The 21,316-nt window shown below is 41.6% G+C and overlaps 1 protein-coding gene and 1 pseudogene across 2 annotated transcripts in view; one reads left to right on the top strand and one right to left on the bottom strand.

Annotated features, from left to right (window-relative positions):
• The window catches only part of DPYD (dihydropyrimidine dehydrogenase), a 588,030-nt gene that overhangs the window by 72,057 nt on the left and 494,657 nt on the right, over positions 1-21,316 (top strand). For both annotated transcript variants that reach the window (XM_045026686.1, XM_045026687.1), the window contains one exon: positions 11,175-11,257. In XM_045026686.1, the coding sequence (XP_044882621.1) occupies positions 11,175-11,257 (83 nt within the window). The remainder of the gene's footprint in view (positions 1-11,174; positions 11,258-21,316) is intronic.
• Positions 12,530-17,691, bottom strand: LOC123375623 (annotated as a pseudogene).

Below are 21,316 nucleotides of genomic sequence, written 5' to 3'. Positions count from 1 at the left end.
TCCTGTAGAATGTTCAAAATCATTTAAAGAACGCTTTTGGCCAGAGTGAATGTATAAAGTAATGTAAAGATTGCTTTATAACAAATGTTCATAGATTATGAATGATGTAGTGTCAAATGTTATGTAAACACCCTAGGGCTCAAGATAGTCTTTCTCAAGATAATAGGAATATGTACATTTAAAAAAATAAAAATTAGATTTCTTTTCTTATTGAACAGCTGGTCATGTATCGTTTTAAGCTGTCTCTACTCCCTGCTTTGGAATAAGAACTCCTTGAGAACATACCAGAAGGAGTCATAGCAAATAGGGAGGAATTTAGTAGGTCTTTATTATGCAGAATGTACACTTTTACAATATGTATCAAACATGTTTTTTAAAAAAAGAGTATATTCCATGGGTGAATGAAATGGATGCTAGGTTACCCTTTAGCAAATGGCATCTATGTGATCTAATTTATGTTACTATAGCAAAGTTTCCAGGGGTTTTCCTATATAGGAATATAACAACTATATAATTGTAATGAATCATAGCAGCAACACTACAATAAATGAAAAATGTATGTTTTAATCATTTTATCCAATAGCAGATGGGTGCTTAATCTGTGAAAGGAGATCAATGGCACCATTTAGCTTTTTGTGGTGTTTCAGTGTAGAAAGGCAATCTGTTCCAAGTCAAAAAAAAAAAAAAAAAAAAAAGTAAGCTAAGTGTCTAGGTTTTATAGGAACAAAGCTTTTGCTTTAACAGTTACATACATTCATATTGAAAGAAGTTGGCATAGATGTCTAAATTCATAACAATTGTCTATTAGTCTGTTTTTAATAATTTTTGTTTGGCATGTAATCCTGTTTAATTAGATTCCACTCTCTGTTGTTTCAAGATTCCATAAACTGGAGTCTTATATACCAGCTGCTAAAGCAGGAGTTACTGTCTAAATGATATTCACAATGAGTATTTGGAAGGTTTACAATTATACCCTTGCTAATAAATTGTGCTATTTTCCCCAACAATTTTAAGTGCTAATCTTCAGAAGGCATTTTAAAATTAGCTAAAATTCTGTCAAGAGATTTACAAAAATTGTTAGCATGAAGATAATTATGTCACAGTCCTTGGACTCTATCTCTGATTGTGTACATAAATCAGAAAATGTCAGCTGTGTTTTCCCTTAATAATTATCCTTGCAGCAATATATTACAGTTTAAATTCCTTTTATAAATTTGCTTCGGGCTTATAAAACACAAGGCAGTTATTTCTAAAGTTTTCTACTGATTAAATAATTCAGAGATTTTCGAGAATAACAAGTGATTATCAGTGCTAACATTTTATATATCAGTAAGCAGATCAATAGGGAAATATATACTCCATGTTCGTTATAAAATCATCCTCAGAAGCCCACTATCGGAGTGTAATACATTTTTTTAAGGCGGCTGATAATACAGTATGTCCCAGATTTTCATGTTCATGGATATTGCTGTCCACATGGGTTGGGTTTTTTCGCCCCTTTTTGTTGTTTGCTTGGAGCCCAAGTTGAGACATCTTTTGCCTGATTTGCAAAGGTGTTGATAAATCTACAGTGGAAGCTGCAGGTCTTGAAAATCAGGCATAAGCTGTCTCAAATTCAGCATCCAAATATCTAGGTGCATATTCATTCAGTTTGCACTACTGAATACTCAGCTGCACGTCACTTTAGAAAAATGTGGTATGTTTGCTCTTAAGTCTTTATGTTCTTGCTTGTTATACTAGAGTGTGTCTGAAAAGAAACTCTAATAGGGCCTGTTCCAAATTCCATTGAAGTTAATTGAAAAAGTCCCCTTGACTTCTGTGGGCTTTGGATCATGTCTATTATGTATAGTGAGAAACACTGTTCTCTATGACTAATATCAATAATTGTCATTTAGACAAGACTAGAACCTAAACACAGAAATTCATATATTCCTATGATCTGCAAGTGGTAGAGGGGAAATGAAAATAGCAGCTTTTGTTGGAAAGAGCTCTAAAAAATCACTGCCCTGGATAAAGTTAGCTAAGAAGTATGGTGAGACACCACATTGAATTACAAGAAGGTGCCCCATGTGCCATATTATCTGTGATGTTTCCTTACATAGAGGAAAAGGGGATGTGGCCTGTGATCAAGTAGGAGGGGTCAAGTGGTGCACCTGCCCCCCTCCCCAACCAGTAAACTTCAGTAACTTATGCAGAATACAATGTTAGCAAGTTACTTATGATGGGTGGCCTAAATATCAATGTGGATGGAGCTCAGCATGCCATTATACAACCAGTGACAGCATGGGTAGCAGACTCAAAATTGTGAAAGTTCTGGAGGAAACTGCAGAATAGCACCAAGGGTGTGATGGGGTGGAGGGGACGCGTGTTGGTTTTCCAATGCTGTTTATCAGTTTATTGACACTCCTGATTCACTTTGTAATGGCAGGCCTGGCATGCAGACTCAGAACCATGCTGTTGAGCAACGTTCTCTCATTTTGTGCAGCAGATCTTTTCATGCTACTCCTGTCTTTCCACACACATTGCTACAGAAGTGGGCATGTGGCTCAGAAAATGTAAAGTTGCTCTACCAATACTAACATTTTAGAAGTAGTAATCCTAAATACTGAGTATTCTCTGGCATCTCTGGGCAGATTAGTCCTCCAGGAGAGAGGAATTTTGGCACCAGTTTAGTTTCCTCAGTGGAATTGTAATCATATCTATTCTGCTTTAATGGTGTGCAATTTCAGCTGTCAGCTTCTTGTGGCAGTGATCATTCTGAGATAAGCATAGGACTAGGAATTGGAAAACTCCTCCTGAGTTCTAATCTTGGCTCTGCCACTGTCATGCTGGGTAGCCTTGGGCAAGTCACATAGTCTCTCTCTCTCTCTCTCTGTGCTTTAGTTTCCCTCACTATATAATTGGGATGATACTTATCTGCTTCAAGGGTGATGTGATGATTAATTAGTTAGTTTGTACTGCTATTTTGAGGTGAGAGCCAAATATAATAAATAATAATAACATAATATATTATTGTAAATAATTGTAAATATATTACAAGGCAAGAAATTAAAACACTTCTAAAGTTACTAAAATTCAGAGTGCCTTGCTAAGTCTATCAAGTGTGGATATTATACTAATAATAGTTAGGTGACTCAGTCAGTAACTTCATGAAACTAGGGGTTTGGCAATGTAAAGACAGATTTTGAAAGAAGTTCAGGGCCAAAAATCCAAGTGCTCAACACCCACAAGTAGGGCTGATTTCCCGAAGAGCTCAGGTCCCATTTAGCCACTTAAATAAGGGCCAGATTTTTAAAAGTGATCAGCTGTCACTGGAACATCAATGAGTACCTAACCTACTCAGTGCCTAACCTACTGAACTTGTCTGAAAATCTGGTCACTTATTTTGTTGCCTAATGGGATCTGAGTTATTTTGAAAGTCTGGCCTTGAAGTGATTTCCTTCTGAAAATTTTGACCAGAAAGTTTCTGAAAGTGCATAATAGTTTTTATGTAGAAATCTAAATCAGTGTTTCTGGGATCCTGAAGCAGTGTCATATTCAAAACTGACATAAGCAGGTGAACCTCAAACTAAGGCTCCTAATCTTTGAAAGTAAGGGTAGGCTGTTGAGATCCAGTGGCTGAAATCTAAATTGCAGTTCAGTCTCTTGGTCCCTTTTCTGTTATTGGTTCTGTCTCATATGACACAGGAATAGAAAACTTGGTGTTCCCTATGATAACAAACAGAGCAGAAGAGAGATGCAAATACTGATTTGTTACTTAGCATCCAGAGTTCTTTGCTTTAAAGGGGTTCTCAAGTGGCAAAATTGTTTATGCTCTTCCTCTGTTGTGGAACAGACAGGCGCAGTTAGACTTTGCTGTTGAGGTTTCTTCAGATTTAAGAAAAGGAAAAAAGGAAAAAAAAGGCAAAAATGAAAACAATCACTATTGGATCCAAACTTGTTGTTTAATGATAGATTTTTTTCACAGAAATGTTCTTTGAGATGTGCCTGTTAGAGTAAAGTGGGCAAAGAAAAAAATTAATAAAACAGCATGAACACGTGAAACATTTTTATGATCATTGCAAAGAAATAAACCTCCAGAGCACAGCAATTAACCCCACTTATGCAATGAGGATTTCACTGCTAAAGCAATGCTTACACTCGGAACAAATCTCATATCGCTTCCCTAGGAAGCAAGGCAGCTTTTGAAAACAAATGACCCCATATACTCAGTACTTCTAAACTCAGAATATTGAAAATTATTCACCATTTGCTACTGAAGCAGGCTTTTGGATTTTAAAATAAGGAATAGTTTATGTATAGGTCTTGTTTGAGGCTTTACACCGATGTCATTTGTCAGATGTAATGCCAGTCAAAGTGAATGAAAAGATTCCCATTCACTTCAGTGGTCTTGAGATCTGGCCATTAATGAAAAAAATTAGATATCCTCATATGTCAAATATCTGAAGAATATTATATTATAACTGAAACCACGTTTATGTACTTCTTTCTTTAAGATGAGACTTGGGGCGTGAAAGTTCACCCTTTAAAGCATCATGCTCTAGTATCAGCAGCAACAGAAAATTCAAGCCCCAGAGGTTAGAGCTGCTAATTTTTAGAGACAAGAATCATTGTACATTTCTTGCAGTCTTTATTCAAGCAACATTCATATTGATATTATGGGAGGTTTTCCTCAGGAAACATTGTAGGATTTGGCTCCATAAATATTTGGAGGAAGCTTGATCTTCCTACGCAAAGTAGTTAATATTTCTTAAAATACCATTGTACCTCTTAACTTCAAGAATTCAGTAGTCCCACTGGACAACAGTATTTCCACCTAAAGACACTCTCCACTAAAAGGCAGAGGGTACTTTAAAAAAAAAACCTTTTGATTTTCAGCATGTCAAGTAGGATAAGATATCTACTCAACTTCAGTGATACAGGCAGCTTTAGAATAGGTCTTATAGCTATTGTCAGATCAAAAGATTTTTTTCCCAACTACCTAGAAATGTGTGTAAGACCTTATCTGTAATACTGATATCTTTGAAATTCTTATGTAAAGTATTTCAGGATACAGTTAAACTACCAGAAAATGGCTTAGAGCATGATCCTGCCCTCATTTGAGTCAATGAGAGATTTGCAATTGATTTCAGTGGGAGTGGGATCAGTTCCTTGATCAGTAGTAGCTCACAGATGGTTTAGCTTGGGTTATGGGATAATGATCTTGTCAAAACTCAGACTCCTAAGCCCTCCAGGATGTAGTGTAGTAACAGTGCCTGCTGTGACTTAGGGAGACTCTGTGTGATGACACTAGGCAGCACGAGTGTGTGTTAGATACTCTGTGAGTTTCAGAGCCAGGAGGTACTTCAGGATCCGGCTTTGAGCTAGGAGCTTGAATAAAGAATCACTTTTGTAACAGTAACCAATGAAAAGGCAGGGCACAGCCAGGAAGTACAGACCACTTTACAAAAGCATGAGGCTGTTGAAAGGTTAGAAAGGCGTTTTTGAAAGTAAGACTTCACTTCTGTCACAATCCTAACACATAGGTAATTCTGATGTAAGCCTTCTCGTTAGTTCAACCCTTATTAACGGTCAAGGACCTGATTTGGGAAATTCTGAATTTCCTCCATGTTTGAAGGTATTTTGGAGTCCTTGGCCTTGCTCAGCCTGTTAGAGGCAGAGTCCCACATTGTGAAGTTTGTGTCCAGATCTCAAGTTGCTATTGTTATTTATTAGTTAAAATGTGCTAGATGTGGTGCAAACATAGTTCAGGAAGAGACAGTCACTGCCCAAAAGATCTTAAAATCTATATAGATAAGGCAGACAAATTGCAATAGACAAATTATAGCAAAATGTTCCTGGTTACGTTAGGTGCAGGTCATGTTAGTGTTTGAGTTTTTTAATTCATCTCTCTTCTTTCCCCAAATCCATCCTTCCTCTTCATCCCTTACTGTACAGGTGCCCCATCAATTTGCTCTGCTTTGCTCCGATAACGTGGCTTCCTTCCTGTGTTCCCTGTGGCATAGATTCAAGCTCTATTAGTGGCTTGGGGAAGCCATCAGATGATGCCAATGTTCAGTGAATCTGAAGGATGGGGATTTTCTGGGTTGAGACCAGGACAATTACCTGCCTCCAGCAGTCATTGGCAGCTCTTGGGTGGGGACTGGAGGAGGGTGAGAAGGACTGTTACATTTTTTTCAGTGCTATTATTGTAATATTCTCTTTGTACTCAATGTTCTTATATTTAGTCTTTCTGTAGTAACCTGTATAGTCATAAAGAATTAGTATAGAATGGTCAGCTGTTGTATTTTTTCATATGTGATAATGGGTTTATTTAAATGTGGTAATTATTATTATTTTGTAGAGAGACAGGATGAAATTTAATAGGTTCAATTTATTCCCGGTGGAAATAGGGTCTTGAGTCTCCGGGAATTTTTTTCCATTTTGATACAGTAGTACGCTTTAGTTCAGGTCTAATATCTGTTAAATAAAACACTTATTTATGTATCTGAACTTCTTTCCTATCCCTCTCATTTCAAGTTCATTTCAGAACCTGAAGCCTGACCTTTTATTTGAAGTGACTTATGTTAGAATTTTTTTAAAATAGATTTTAGGCTTTCATTTCCTTTTGGTTTTATGAACAGTAGCACAATGTCTAATGACCTTGTTTCATTTAGTTTTGACTTTAATCATGTCTCCTTGTATTTGCTTTGCTATCATAAACCTCTTTGGGGTGTTGTTTGATTTGATATCATATAGCACTATATGAATATTAACAGAACTAAGATATAAAATACTATAAAATTATTCCATCACACATGAAACTTTTAGACTTTATCTAGACCCATGGGGGAAAAACTTGGCAGAAAGCCACCAAAGACAATTTTTTTCATTGCTTGTGATTACATTTTCTACTATAATTGCTGCTGAAACCTGAACACCTGGGAGTTTAATTGCTCATTATAGTTAAGTCTTTGCACTGTTGTGGACCAAAAAATACAACTGTCCTATGCAATATATTTATTATATTAATCTAACCTTTATTGATATATACAGTACAGTGATTTTTATAATTTTTTTTCCTTTTAGACTTCTAAATGTACAATTCATCCTGATCATGGTTTGTCAAAGTTGTGGCATTTGCCAGTGCTGTGGTTAAGAGCATGATTAGACTTGTGTTAGAACTTACTGTTTTCATATGTTCATAACTTTTTGAAAAATCCTTTTTTGTTGGCTGAAATTTTTTACGCTTGGTCTCAGCCAAAAGCTGACTTTAATTTTTGTTTATTTATATCTTTGGAATCATTGGAACCAAAACCTGAAGGTAGCGAGTGACCAGTGGGCAGGTGTTCCGTTTTCCGTTTTTGTGGGGGAGCAACAGCCTGCTGCTCCTACTTCTGCCCATAAACTGCAGTAGTGGCCTTGCAGCAGTTTCACCCCAGCTATTGCAGACCGAGGATTCCATTTCTGATCCCCACATACAAGTGGATAAGATTCCTTGGATTGAGTGTCCTTTTCCGAGTGCTTCACGGATATCCAGAAAATTCAAGGCCTTGAATAAAGTTACTCTGATTATTGAATCCTACTAATTAGGAATGATATAGTTGCAAACCATACACAATTGCCATTCTCCCCTGAAAAGGTATTTTTAAATAGCTGTGAGAGCTGGTGGTGAAAGTCATATCTCAGCTTGACTGATCAACAAGGTCTTATGCTTTTATGTGTTTGCAAAGGGTGCTGAAAGGCTTTATGTATGATAACAATAAAAGACTGTACTGGTCTTGTGGGACAGTGATATCCTTTCAGAAATGGCTAAGGAAATCGAGTGTCCATGCTGATTCTTGTAGACACCATAAAGGTGCACCTGAATACCTTGATAGGTGTGGACGGAGTGGCTCCATTCTATTTTCTCTGAGGATTGGATGATTGCTCTGCTGACCTTAGGGCTTACTCCTGAGGTGTACTGCTGTGTCTAGTCACATGTATGAAAAACCACAAGGGGAGGATAATTAAGTAGTATGGGATGCTTGTCCTAGTTTACATACTCATCTCTAGTTAATCTGCTCTGCATGGTGAAGTTTACGGCTCTTCCAGTGTCTAGCCAAGATTGGGCCTTGGATGAGAGCTAGTTGGCTGCAATTCAAACTGGGAAAGACAAAGGTAATGTTGGTTGAAAGCAATTGATGGAAATGACAGGAGTAAGATCTTCTGTCTCAGAAAAAGGAGATTGCATTTATTGGTCTAGGTCTGTAAATTGGGTGCCTTGTTGATTCCTTGGCTACTCTTGGATGTCCAGTTATTAGTAGTCAAGGGGGATTATTCTTTAGCCCGTTGCTAGGCTAGAAGATTGCGGACTTTTCTTTGAATGTGGATTTACCACCTTTGTTACTCTCCAACTAAATAAACGTAATGTGCTCTACACAGACCATGAGGAAAAGTTGGCTAGAGCAGACTCTGATGGTACTTAGCAGTGCTTTCCACTTGGAATCTCTGGAGCACTGCTGGTAATGTATTCCAGTTTGTTTACAGGTGCAATTGAAAGGGGGCTGATTTTGCTCTGTTAAATCCTGTATGATTTTCCTGTGTCTCTCTTCTCATATTTTATACCCACAGTAGAGGACAGTTGGGACATTCAAGCTCATGGTTCCTAGATGGTGTCCAACTATGGCTGGAAGTAAGGTGTTCTCAATGAAGGGCCCTATGCTCTTGAACTTATCTTCTTCCTTCACTTTTGAGCAACAGAGCTTGTGGCTGTTGAGTTTGACATGCTCCAAATCCTGTCTCTTACCCCAGTTTTTTTGGAGGAGTAGAAGATATGATTTCATTTGGTTGTGAAGAAGCATTTAGTGTTGAGTAGACCTGGAGAAAATGTGTTGCCCAAAAATTTTGTTGGCAAATAATGCAGATTTGGGTCTCACGAAAAATTTCATGAATTTGTGTACATATAGCAAAAATGTTTGTTTAAAAACAAACAAACAAAAAGTTTAAAAAATTCTAAAAAAATGAAAATATTTTGTTTTGTCATTTTTGAAATAGCATTTAGATTCTTTGATTTGAAAAAGCTTTTTGTGTTGAAATTTCCTTTAGGCTTTTTTTTAAAAAATACATATAAATGTCAAAATCAGAATAAAACATTTTGGTTCAGGTCAAAATAAAGGTTTTATTTGACCCCAAATAAATTGCTTTTACTACTTGGTTTTCTGAAAAGTAAGTGTGTGTGTGTGTGTGTGTGTGTGTGTGTGTTTCAGAATTGCCAGCAAACCGCCCCCCCCCAAAAATAAATCCGTTATTCACACAGTTTTGTTTGTGGGTTATGGTGGATCAGGAGTGCTTATATGGAATCACCATCATTGGAGGTTTTTATCTACAGGTTGCACGAACATCTGACAGGGATAGTCTGGGTGTTCTTAATCTTGCCACAGCCCTGGGGAATAGACTAGAAGACCTTGAGGTTCCTTCAGCCTTACATTTCTATGAAATACTGGTGTTGCCAGATTGAATTTCTCAGATGTATTTTATAGAATTGACCTGTCCGTATATGAGTTTACAGCTCAAAGAACAATGCACACAAATCTAAATAAAGAAATATTTTCTTGTAGGGGTAAATTCTGCTTGCCTTACTGACTTAAACTGAGAGTACTGACTTGAGTACTCTCGTTGACCAAGTGAGTGTGGTGAGAAGGATTTTACCATACGAAGGAGTACTGATTGTACTGCATGTGAGGAAAAAACTTAATCCAATGACCATCTTGGTAGTATGGTAGCATGCAGTGGTTTTTAAATGGCATTTTAAAAAAAAAGATGACATGCAGAAAGTTCCTTACACATGTACGTTTATTTTGAAATATTTTTACTGATTTGAAATTTTTTTATTGCATGTACAGTAAGCTGTTTAATAGTATGTATTAATTTCTGTAGCATTAGTTCAAAATAAAAGACTAATTTTGATATTAGCTGGATGAGCTGATAAGACCTTTTTAATAGGAGACTGAATAATATTTTTTCTTTCATGCAAGATGTATATAATTGTGATAGCCATAGATTGGATATAATTATGAAAATGTAAAATGTGTTGACAGAAGAGAAGGGTCTATTACGTTCATTTGTTCCATTTGTCGTTTTTTATCTTTTTAGATGTGCACTGTAAAATTCATCTATGTATTATAAGCAATGATAAACTACATGTAAAATAAGAATAAAATGTAAACAATGAAATTCAAAATGTGAATTGTTTTGTGTAAGCTGAATTTTGATTCTGGTAAACATTGTTACTTTAGTAATTATAAGTGTGGAATTAAAATAGTAATTGAATAATAGTAATAATATTTGTGTTGTATTTCTCTAAAACTCAATATTATGCCTCCCAAAAGGTATTCGCTTCGCAAAGTTAAAAATGACTTCAGAAGGTACATAGCAATAGAGAATCAGGCCTATTGTTTCAATAGGAATTTGTAGAGGAAAAAAGGGCAGCACTCTGAATAGTGGCGCTTGCTATATGTTTGCTAAGAATCAACAGATTACATAAGGAGAAGCCTATTTTGGTATAATTTAAAAAAAATTATTCTCACAAAATTGCTAATTTCATTTTAATGAAATGGAAACACTACAGTCTTTTCATCTGGAAATACTAGAGTCTTTGCTTCTTCAGTTTGGAAAAAAAACTTAATCAGCTGTTGTGATATTTTTATAAACAGATTATCTTAAAGTTTGCTACAACATTTTGAAACTCATAGAATTCAGGTTGATTAGTCTTTTCATGTAATATGGAATGTTTCATTTGTACAGAATTTAACGTATGGCTTATGATGGCTAAATTCCGCATATTGTATTTCTGCTTTGCCACATTTGTAAGTTTGCCTGTTAGATATAACAGTAGTTTTGTAGCATTTTTTACTGCAAAAGAACACAACTGTTATTCCTTCAAAAAAATTGATATAAAAGAAAATTCTATATACCACACTATAGAACACTGATAAAAGGATTTCCATGACAACCATATCATAAGCTTTTGTTCTTACTTTGTTACTGAATTCACAGTGTCGCTTTTAATGACTTCTGTGCAATTAAAACAGAATGCATAATTTGCGTGAATATATAAACAATATAAATCAGTTATGTTTGCACTACAGTGAATATAATTTATGATGCTAGAATGCTGCTTAAGAATCTAATGTGGATTTTTCCATTTATTGCAGAACTGTGAGACGCTAGAAAATAATTTTGATGACATCAAGCATACGACTCTTAGTGAACGTGGGGCACTTCGAGAAGCAATGAGGTAAGTCTGGGTCACCATAGCAACAGTCACAGATGTGGTAAAGAAAGAGTCATTCTTCATTATTGGGGGAACAAATGAGTTCATTGCCACCATTCAGCTCTATTCTCTAAGGTATTAATTTGTCAGTGGAGAGGCGTCCCTTGAGGCTGTACTTTGGTTTTGAAGCTGCATAAATGTTAAGCCTCACTGCACAGTAAAAAACGTAAATGTTTAATTTGTTACTTAAAATGCTTAAGGGGTACCTTGTTTTATATTTATACTGAACTGTGTGAATGAATGAAAATATTGTTCATCTAAATTGTGTAAGTGTTAAAGAAATTGTACAGTGGTGTTTTGAATGAGCTAGTATTTGCTCCTAATTTGTATTTAACTTTCTATATATAGTGGCCCATGCACTTTCTTTTTCTATTAGACTTTAACAGGGTTACATTACTGTATTTTATAAAAAAAAATCAATGGTTTCCATCTTGCAAATTAAGAATAATCTTTTTAACACAATACTTTATACTGTAGCTCCCTTTGTTTTATACATTCAGTATCCAGCATTATGCTTAAAACTTTTAAAAATAAATTAGAATTGCTCAACAAATGGATATAATTCTGCCATCCTTACTCACGTTGGGTAGTGCCTTGCTCCAGGAGTTGTCCAATTAAAGTCATTTGTACTGGGCCCAAAGCAAGGTACTGCTCAGTGTGACTAAAGGTGGCAGGTCCATGTTTCTGAAGTATCTTTTATTCTTTGAAAACTAATTTGGCCAATTTCAGAGGTGATGTAAATGATGATGGAAGTTATGTGCCAATAAGTGACCCTGAAAGCAGGGGCAGTAAAAGGAAAATCTTAACAGGGGCAAAAATGTGTAGCAGTGCAGACCCCACTTTATTTAACTTCTCTTTGGTATCAAAGAGTGTAATTTTAAGATTGGACAACAACAAGAAGACTGAGTCTTCTTGCAAACACATGCCACCAATTCATTTAGTTAGTATTCATAATCCCTTTAAATTTACAGATATTCAGATGAGCAGGTTTTTATCTACAGGCTTATTCACAGTGCTCTTGCTTCCCATGAACAACAGTGTAAATAACTGTTCACAAGAGTGTTCACACATGAAATGCAATCCTGGCTTTTTGAAAGCTCTTATTACTTGAACAACAAACCCACTTCTATCTGAATATTTTCACTTACTATTGTTCACATAACAATTGAAGTTGAAAGATTAGATAAATTATTTTTGGTTTTCATTTTCTTTACTTCATGCATTTGAGAGCAGTCTGTGTGTTTGGTCTTGCTTCTGTATAGCCAGTCTGTTTCCTGTGTTTGTGTGGGTCTTCCACACTGCAACAGCAGAGAGAAAACAATAGTAAACATAGAAGAGTGATTTGGGGGCAGATGTGGCATGTGAAACTGCTTTTAAACACTTTCTTTTAAACAGACTAGATTTCAAGAAGATGGTCTGTTTCTAATAGTCTATGTTACAACATTTCACAGTTACAGTGGCAGCATTTTGTGTCATGTGGCTCACCATAGTGTACTGTTAGATTTTGCTACATGCTTTCTCTGGTGGTCAAAATTCTATGGCCAGTGGAATGACAGAATTTCAAAGGTTGTATACCTGATACAAGGGGCTGTTTTGGAGGTGTATATTGTTCTATATGCGAGGTTCGCTTAGAAGCACCAAAGTGATTTAAGACTTGTCACAAACTTCCTTTTCAGCTATCTCATCTCCTAGTGGACAAACCAGACTGGGAAACAGGGGCGGCTCCAGGCCCCAGCACGCCAAGTGCGTGCTTGGGGCGGCATGCCGCGGGGGGCGCTCTCCCGGTCACCTGGAGGGCGGCAGGCAGCTCTGGTGGACCTGCCGTGGCTTCGGTGGAGCATCTGCGGGAGGTCCACTGGAGCCGCGGGGCCGGCGACCGGCAGAGCACCCCCCGCGGCGTGCTGCCGTGCTTGGGGTGGCGAAATGGCTAGAGCCGCCCCTGCTGGGAAATGGCCTTTTGTTCCACTGAGAGCTGTGACACACATCATATAATATTGCAATCCTCTTTTTTTCATCTGATAAGCAGCTTTCATTCAGCTGAATTTTCTTGTGTTAAGGAGTTAAATAAAACACTTCTAACTTGTATTAGCAAGTTTCACTTGATTATACTTTAATAACCTCATATAACACAGAGGTAAGTCCTCATATCTGTTTGCACAAGTGAATAAACTGTATATATGGATGAACATTCATTGTTCTAGGGCATCACAGTTTTCAGAAGTGTGTCCCTGAATGCTTAATTTTCTGTTTTGGATCTTCGATAAACCTGAGAATTGTGACAGATAGAGAGTTCTGTATTGACAGTACTTATGCACACCGTTTATTCCAGCAAGTACTTTGGAGGAGAAAATCTTGTGCCTGGAAATGTGGCACAGTAGCATGTTGTTTTTGATGGGAGTATCCAAATAACTTGTTCCATAGGGCTAAAACCTCTCATGGTTTTGAGAACCACCCCTGTTTTGGGGTAATTGAGTATCTTGCCTGATCACACTCCAAGTGAAGCCAATGGCAAAGCTTCTATTGACATCAGTGGTACAGGATCAAACTCCATGAGCAAATTAGTCATGTATAATTATGCTTCCAAGTACATAAAAAGTTGTTACAAGGAGGAGGGAGAAAACATTGTTCTTCTTAACCTCTGAGGATAGGACAAGAAGCAAAGGGCTTAAATCGCAGCAAGGGTGGTTTAGGTTGGACATTCCTAACTGTCAGGGTGGTTAAGCACTGGAATAAATTGCCTAAGGAGGTTGGGAATCTCCATCATTGGAGATTTTAAGAGCAGGTTAGACAAACACCTATTAGGAGTGGTCTAGATAATATTTAACCCTGCCATGAGTGCAGGGGACTGGACTAGATGACCTCTCGAGGTCCCTTCCAGTCCTATGATTCTATACTAATACATCTTGGAGGGTCAGATCAGTGGAAAGACTCCTATTGACATCTAAGGATTTTAAAATCAGGCCCTGAGAGAACAAAGATATATTCTGGCAAAGCTATTGTATATTTCTGAGTGGACGCTGAGTGGACGATACAACTCAGATCCTCAAATACATGTGTGATTGCATGTTTGTGAAAAGTGTGTAGAGAGGGGTTACACAGAGAGACTCAAATTGTATAGCCATGGTAAAACCAACCAATTGTAAGCCTAGTCAGATAGTTAGGTAGATCTCAGATGAGCCCTAAGTTTAGTGGGAAGTCTGCTCAAATTTATTCTGATTTGCCAGAGTGTCACTGCTGCTCTACCAGATAAGAGCCACAAATGAACATTTCTCTCCAGTGACCCAGTTTGGAACAAGACCTCCCATTTTATCTTTCTTTTGTGGGGGGAAAAAACCACTCAATTTAACATAGGTTTAAACATGCTCCTAGAATATGAATATCACTGTACTTCTGTATAAAAAGGTCTTCTGTCTTCTCTTTGATTCCTGTCCCTCAGCTCAGCAGAGATGATGCGGCTGAATGAAGTGTGTCCCCTCTTTCTGCCTTGTACCAGCTTTGTGGCGTAGTTAATCCTTAAACCTTTTTATTCTATGTCATTCTCCACCATGTCAATCCAATGCATCATTTGTCTTCCTGTCTTCTAGGTCCTTGCACTTTGGTATGTATTATCATGTATGATATCTTTTCCAGGTCCATTCTTGACACAAATCCAAGCTATCACAATCGTCTGTTTTGGATTGTCTGTAACTGCTATCTTCTCATTTAATTTTTTATGTTTTGCTTTCTTGAAACTCAGTATTTCCCTCAGCCACTTCATTTTTCAGTCAATATAGTTTGTTCATCAGCTTTCTTCATATTCCAACATTCCGACCTGTATGAGCAGCAGTATGACAGTTGTCTCAGATATGCTGATTTTCATTTTTATTGAAATGTCTTTAGCCTTCCAGACCTTGCATAGTTTTCCAAATGCAATACCAGCAAGTCCGGTAGTTCTTTTATGTCATCTTAACAATTCCCATTCTTCTGTACTAGTCCTCCAATGTACACAAATGTTTCCACTTGTTCTAGTTCTTTGTCTCCAAGTTGGATCTTTACTACTTCCACTTATCTTCCAGTTGCCATAATTATTATCTTTTCTGTAGTGATCTTCATTCCAAATTTTCCACTTTCCTGATCTACTTTGTCAGTTATTCTCCATAAATCCTCCTTAGTCAACGCTGTGAGCTCAGTATCATCTGTGAATCTAAGTTTATCCACTCTCCGCCCACATAACATGACTCTTCCTGTTTCATCTATCAGTGCTACAGCCATTATGGCTTCCAATACCAAGTTGAACAAATCTGGCAATAACATGCATCCTTGTCTTCAGTGGTCATTGTGAAACATTATTTTAGCTTCTTGAGTACTCTCACCACCCTCATCAACTTGCTGTAGATGTTTTCTAACAGCTTGGTCAATTTCTCCAGGTTGCCACACTTTCTCGAGGTTGCCAAACCCCTTTTCTGCCAAATGCTATTAAAAGCCTGTTTGAAATCTGTGAAGTAGTAACAGGTTTAGTTGTGTTCCATGTACTTCTCCAATATCTGTCTTATCACAAATAACTGATGTATTGTATTTCATTCTGACTCAAGGCTGTTCCTCTGCAAGCACCACTTCCATGTACCCCATCATTCTCCTCTGGAACATCTTGGTGAATGCTTTTTCTGGCATGCTCAATAAGCTGATTCATCTGTAGTTTTTCTTATCTCCTTTTTTGTAGATCGGTACTATTGTCACTTTCCCCCATTCGCTCAGCGCTTGCTCTTGTTTGTAAATCTTGTTAAATAGCTTGTGGATCACCTTTACTGTGTGTTTCCGGCAGCTCTGCAGTTATGTTGTCACTTCCCTTTTTCTTTTTAAAACTTTCTGTTGAGATCTTTATTACTTAGAATTCTGGTATCTGTTCTCTCACATTTGTACTGGGAAGCTTTTCCAGAACTGTTTATTTAGTGTGTTCTGCACCTCGTACAGCTCTTCAAAATGTTTTTCGATCACTTATTCTTTGGTTGTTCATCCTAAATTATTTGCCCCCGTTTTTCACTGCCAACATCTTCAACTCATATGCCCCACTTGTCTTGCGATAAAACCTCCATGTTGCATTTCTCTTCACATATTCTTCCTCTTCTTTTACATTGTTTGCTTATTCAGTTGTTTCCGTCACTCTTCACTTTTGATTTGATCTCTCTGGTACCTACACTGAGACAGGACAGACATTGTGACATACTGACTTGCAAGCCTTCTTCAGTTCTAAGTCTAGTTGTTTGCACTGGAGAAGCTGACTGAATAGAGGATCATTCCTAACAACAGTTGATGAATGTAATGGGGCCCTTCCTTTGCAGTCTTGCATGTTTGGATTGGCTCCAGCCTGTAAGAGGGACTCTGTAATTTGTGTCATCTCTGACATCACAGACGGCAAGTGCTTCTTGGAACTGCATGATGCCACAAGGTGCAGAGCAGTCTCCTGTTTTCCCAGTGTAGCAACATTCACATGGGCACTATTTTAAATGAGAAAATTGGCAGCAAACTTATCTCTTCTTTGGATGGCTTTGTGTAACAGACTCCAGCCTTTCTTGTTCACCATATCCGCATCAGCTTTGTAATTGACCAGTGTGGTTGCAATACTTTCCAATCTTTGAGAGAGAGGGATAGATCTAAAGGAAGGTCTCCAGTGTGATCCAGTTCATTGAGCTTCCCAGACAGCTGTGAATTTACTTCAGGAAGATACAGAAAAACTGTGTTTTCCTCTTCACTTTAATAGCTTTATGCAAAGGATATTCAGTCTTGGATTTGAACATTTTGTACAACTGCTAAGCACTCATACAGCTGAAGTCTTCTTTCCACAAGTCATCCCAGTAACTAGCAATTATTTCAGCACAGTAGATCATTAAAGTGCTAGTATTCAGCACCTCTGCAATCTGATAGAAACAAATGCAGTTCCTGATGTTTACTGCTGATGTAACTCCTTTTTCACACCTTTCCCTGAGGAGCTGTAGTTGAAATTGATTAGCTAATTTCATGAGTTTTGTCAAGAATACATCATCTTCTCTCATCTCTAGCTCATCTGTGTAGCTCCAGTACAGCATTGCTATGGTCACCTCGGGGTCAGTGTCTGACAGATCCAACTCTTCAGTTGACACTAGGTTGGCTAGACTCTAAGTCTCACTGTGGGCTGTGAGCACTGATATGTTTGTCCCCAACCTTTATCGTCAGATCACTATATATTGCTCCTGCTCATAGAGTTCAGCTACAGTGGTGAGAAGTCAACTGATGAAGGAGTCACTGGCATTCTTTTTGTTACACTCTGCAGCCAACAGAGTACATCTCTTCTCTGTATCAGCTAGTTTCTTCTGCAGATGTATTTATTCCTGGCAGAGAAGCATTAGGTGTTCTTCCACCTTTACCACCTCCTCTTCCACCATCTTGGGTCCAATCACCTGTTCTTCTTCGAGTGATTGCTCCTATGCATTCCAGTCAGGTGTGCGCACCGCGCGTGCACGGCTCTTCGGAACATTTTTACCCTAGCAACTCCGGCGGGCCAGCTGGGCGCCCCCTGGAGTGGCGCCGCTATGGCGCTGGATATATACCCCAGCCGGCCCGTCCGCTCCTCAGTTCCTTCTTACCGCCCATGACGGCCAGTTGGAACAGTGGAGTGCTCTCTGTCCTCCACAGCCCTAGCATTTCTCTACCTTTGTATGTATATAGTTGTTAAGTACTTAGTTGTTAGATAGTTGAATAAGTTAGTTAGTTATAGTTTAGGATAAGGGAATAAGGGGGGTTTACCCCTCTTCTTCCGCAACCGGTGCGGGCTCATGCCCAAGGCACCGGGGTTTAAGCCCTGTGCGACTTGCCAGCGGCACATGCCGGTCGGGGATCCGCACGACTCCTGCCTGCGCTGCCTCGGGGAGACTCACCATCCAGATAAGTGCCCTATCTGCACGGCTTTTAAACCTTGAACGAGAAAGGAGCGGGACAGTCGTTTGAAACAGCTCCTCATGGAGGCAACGCTCCAGCCCCCGGCACCGACCCCGCCGGCGCCCAAGTCATCATCGGCGCGCAGCGCACCAGCGGCCCCGAGCTGATCCGGTACCGAGGCTCCTCGGCCTCCGCGAGCGGCACCGGCGACTCGGCACCGTTCCCTCTCCCCGTCAAGAAAGTGTAAGCCGGTGAAGGTGACCTCGCAGCCGCAGCCTTCGGGACCAGTAGCCCAGCCATCACCGACTCCTCCGGTACCGGCTGTGGCAGTGCACAGACCGTGCACCGTACCGTTGACTCCGGTGCCGCAAGGGCCGTTGAGTCCGGTACCACCCTGATCCCCGGTGCCGACCGTGGTCGAGCTACAACTCCCGTCCACGCTCGAGACATTCTCGACAGCGAGAGAGCTCATAGAGCTCACAGAGGCACCGAGCCTCCGGCCCCCGGCACCGCCGGTGTGGGCTGTTAAGTCAGCGGGCAAGCCGGCTATGATGCGGCCCCCTTCCCCTGATGGACGGGATAGACGGCGCTCCAGGACTCGGTCTCGCTCCCGGTCCCGAAGACGGTCACCGTCGCGCTGCTCTAGGTCCCGGCACCGCTCTCCATCGCGGTACCGTTCACCTTCTCGACGCCGGTTGCAGTCCCGGTACCGCTCAACATCGCGGTACCGGTCACACTCCCGGAGACGCTCCCGGTCCCGATCACCGTCCCGTCGGCACCGCAGAAAGTCCGATTCCCGGCACCGTTCCCGGCACCGTGACTCCAGAAGCCACTCCCGGCACCGCCGGTCGAGATCCCGGTCGAGCTCCCAGCACCGGTCGAGCTCCCGGCACCGCGGCAGTCGATGGTCTCGCTCGCCATCTCGGTATCGCGATGACCGGCACCGACCCTCGGCACCGTCCGGGGACAGGTTGCCAGTTTCGACGGCGCAGTCCGTCAGCGCCTCCGCACCTCCGTGGCCATCCCGTCACTCATCGGTCGCTTCGCGGGCAGACAGCTATGGCCATCTCCAGGCGGCCCTGCACGGACAAGTCCACGGGGCACAGCAGTGGGGTTTTTGGGTCCCCTGGGCCCAATACGAAGCTCAAGGGCTACCTTGCCCCCAGCGGACCCCAGCCTCCGAACGCAGAGTGCCGGAGGCCACTGTCAGCAGGCCGCCCCCATCACCGGGTGAGGCCCAGTTACCGCCTGATCCCGCGGAGCATCCACGGTCCGAGTCAGCTGCCCACCCAATAGAGGACCCACTTGCGGAGGCGGTGGTCCAAGGTCTGTCCTCGTCATCTTCACCAGACAAGGCGGTGGCGGGGGCTTCTACGGCAGACCCTCCGCCTATTGACTTGCGGGCCCACCAGGACCTTCTTCGCAGGGTGGCGAAGGCTATCGGCCTCCCGGTAGCGGAGGTCACTGAGGACGAGGACCCGGTGACAAATGTAGTTGGAGCTGAGGCTCCAGTGTGGGTGGCCTTGCCATTCATCCGCACTATTCAGAAGAACGCCACTACCATCTGGCAGTCACCGGCGTCCGTCCCTCCCACCGCCCGTGGTGTCGAAAGGAAGTACTCCGTCCCCCCCACGGGGTACGAGTACTTATACACCCATCCTGCACCAGACTCGCTCGTGGTCCAGTCGGTCAACGACAGGGAGAGGCATGGTCAGCCAGCTCCAGCGCCGAAGTCCAGGGAAGCGAGGCGCATGGATCTGTTGGGCCGAAAGGTCTATTCGGCAGGGGGTCTCCAGCTCCGAATCGCCAACCAAATGGCCCTCCTCGCCAGATACACCTTTGACATCTTGGTGTCCCTGGCGAAATTTGCAGAGCTGATCCCAACAGCCTCGCGCCAAGAGTTCACGGCCCTCCTGGAAGAGGGCAAGAAGTCCTCCAGGTCCTCCATCCAGGCCGCTCTGGACTCCGCGGACTCAGGTGCTAGAAACCTGGCCTCAGGAGTAACCATGAGGCGCATCTCCTGGTTGCAGTCCTCCACATTGCCACCGGAGGTGCAGTACACCTTGCAGGACCTACCCTTCGACACTCAGGGTCTGTTTTCTGAAAAGACGGATTCCAGAATTCAGACCCTGAAGGACGGTCGCATAGCCATTCACACTCTGGGTATGCACACACCGGCTACCCAGCGAAGGTCCTTTCGGCAGCAACCCTACCGGCCATTTAACCAGCCTAGGTTGCGACCCTACAATAGCAGGCGTCCTGGCCTGAGTCGCCGTAGACCGTCGGGCAACAGGCGCAACCAGAGCCAGGCGCCTTCCAAGGCCCCTCAAGGGCCCAAACGGGCCTTTTGATGGGACGCCCGAGGACGGCCCATCAGTCTCTGTACCGGATCCTTCCCGTTTATTTTGCAACCGCCTTTCCCACTTTCTTCCGGCGTGGTCCCAAATAACATCGGACAGCTGGGTGCTTCGTACAATCCAGTCTGGTTACCGCCTTCAATTTGTTTCGCCCCCTCCTTCCCACCCGCCTTCCCTGTCCCTCTTCAGGGACCCCTCTCACGAGCAATTCCTCCTACAAGAGGTCGAGACTCTGTTGAGCTTGGGTGCCATAGAGGAGGTGCCTCACGACATGCGGGGCAGGGGATTCTATTCCCGATATTTTCTCATCCCCAAGGCGAAAGGAGGTCTCCGACCCATATTGGACCTCTGGGAGCTCAACGCGTATGTGCTCAAGCTCAAGTTTCGCATGGTCACCCTGGGGACCATCATTCCCTCCCTGGATCCGGGAGACTGGTTTGCCGCCCTCGATATGAAGGACGAGTACTTCCATATCGCGATTTACCCTCCCCATCGACGCTACCTGCGTTTCATGGTCAACGGTGCGCACTACCAGTTTGCGGTGCTACCCTTCGGCCTGTCCACCGCGCCGAGGGTCTTCACCAAATGCATGGCAGTAGTTGCTGCAGCCCTCCGCCGTCGTCGCATTCATGTATACCCATATCTCGATGACTGGCTGGTTCGCGGGACATCCCGACAGCTGGTAAAGGACCAGATGTCAGAGATGCTATCCCTGTTTCGGTCCCTCGGCCTTCTCATCAATGCCGAGAAGTCCACTCTAGCTCCATCACAGCGG

The sequence above is a fragment of the Mauremys mutica genome, chromosome 8, assembly GCF_020497125.1.
Source record: "Mauremys mutica isolate MM-2020 ecotype Southern chromosome 8, ASM2049712v1, whole genome shotgun sequence".
Lineage (NCBI taxonomy): Eukaryota > Metazoa > Chordata > Testudines > Geoemydidae > Mauremys > Mauremys mutica.
Note: the sequence above shows the minus strand (reverse complement) of the source record. Positions and strands in the feature narration are given on the sequence as shown.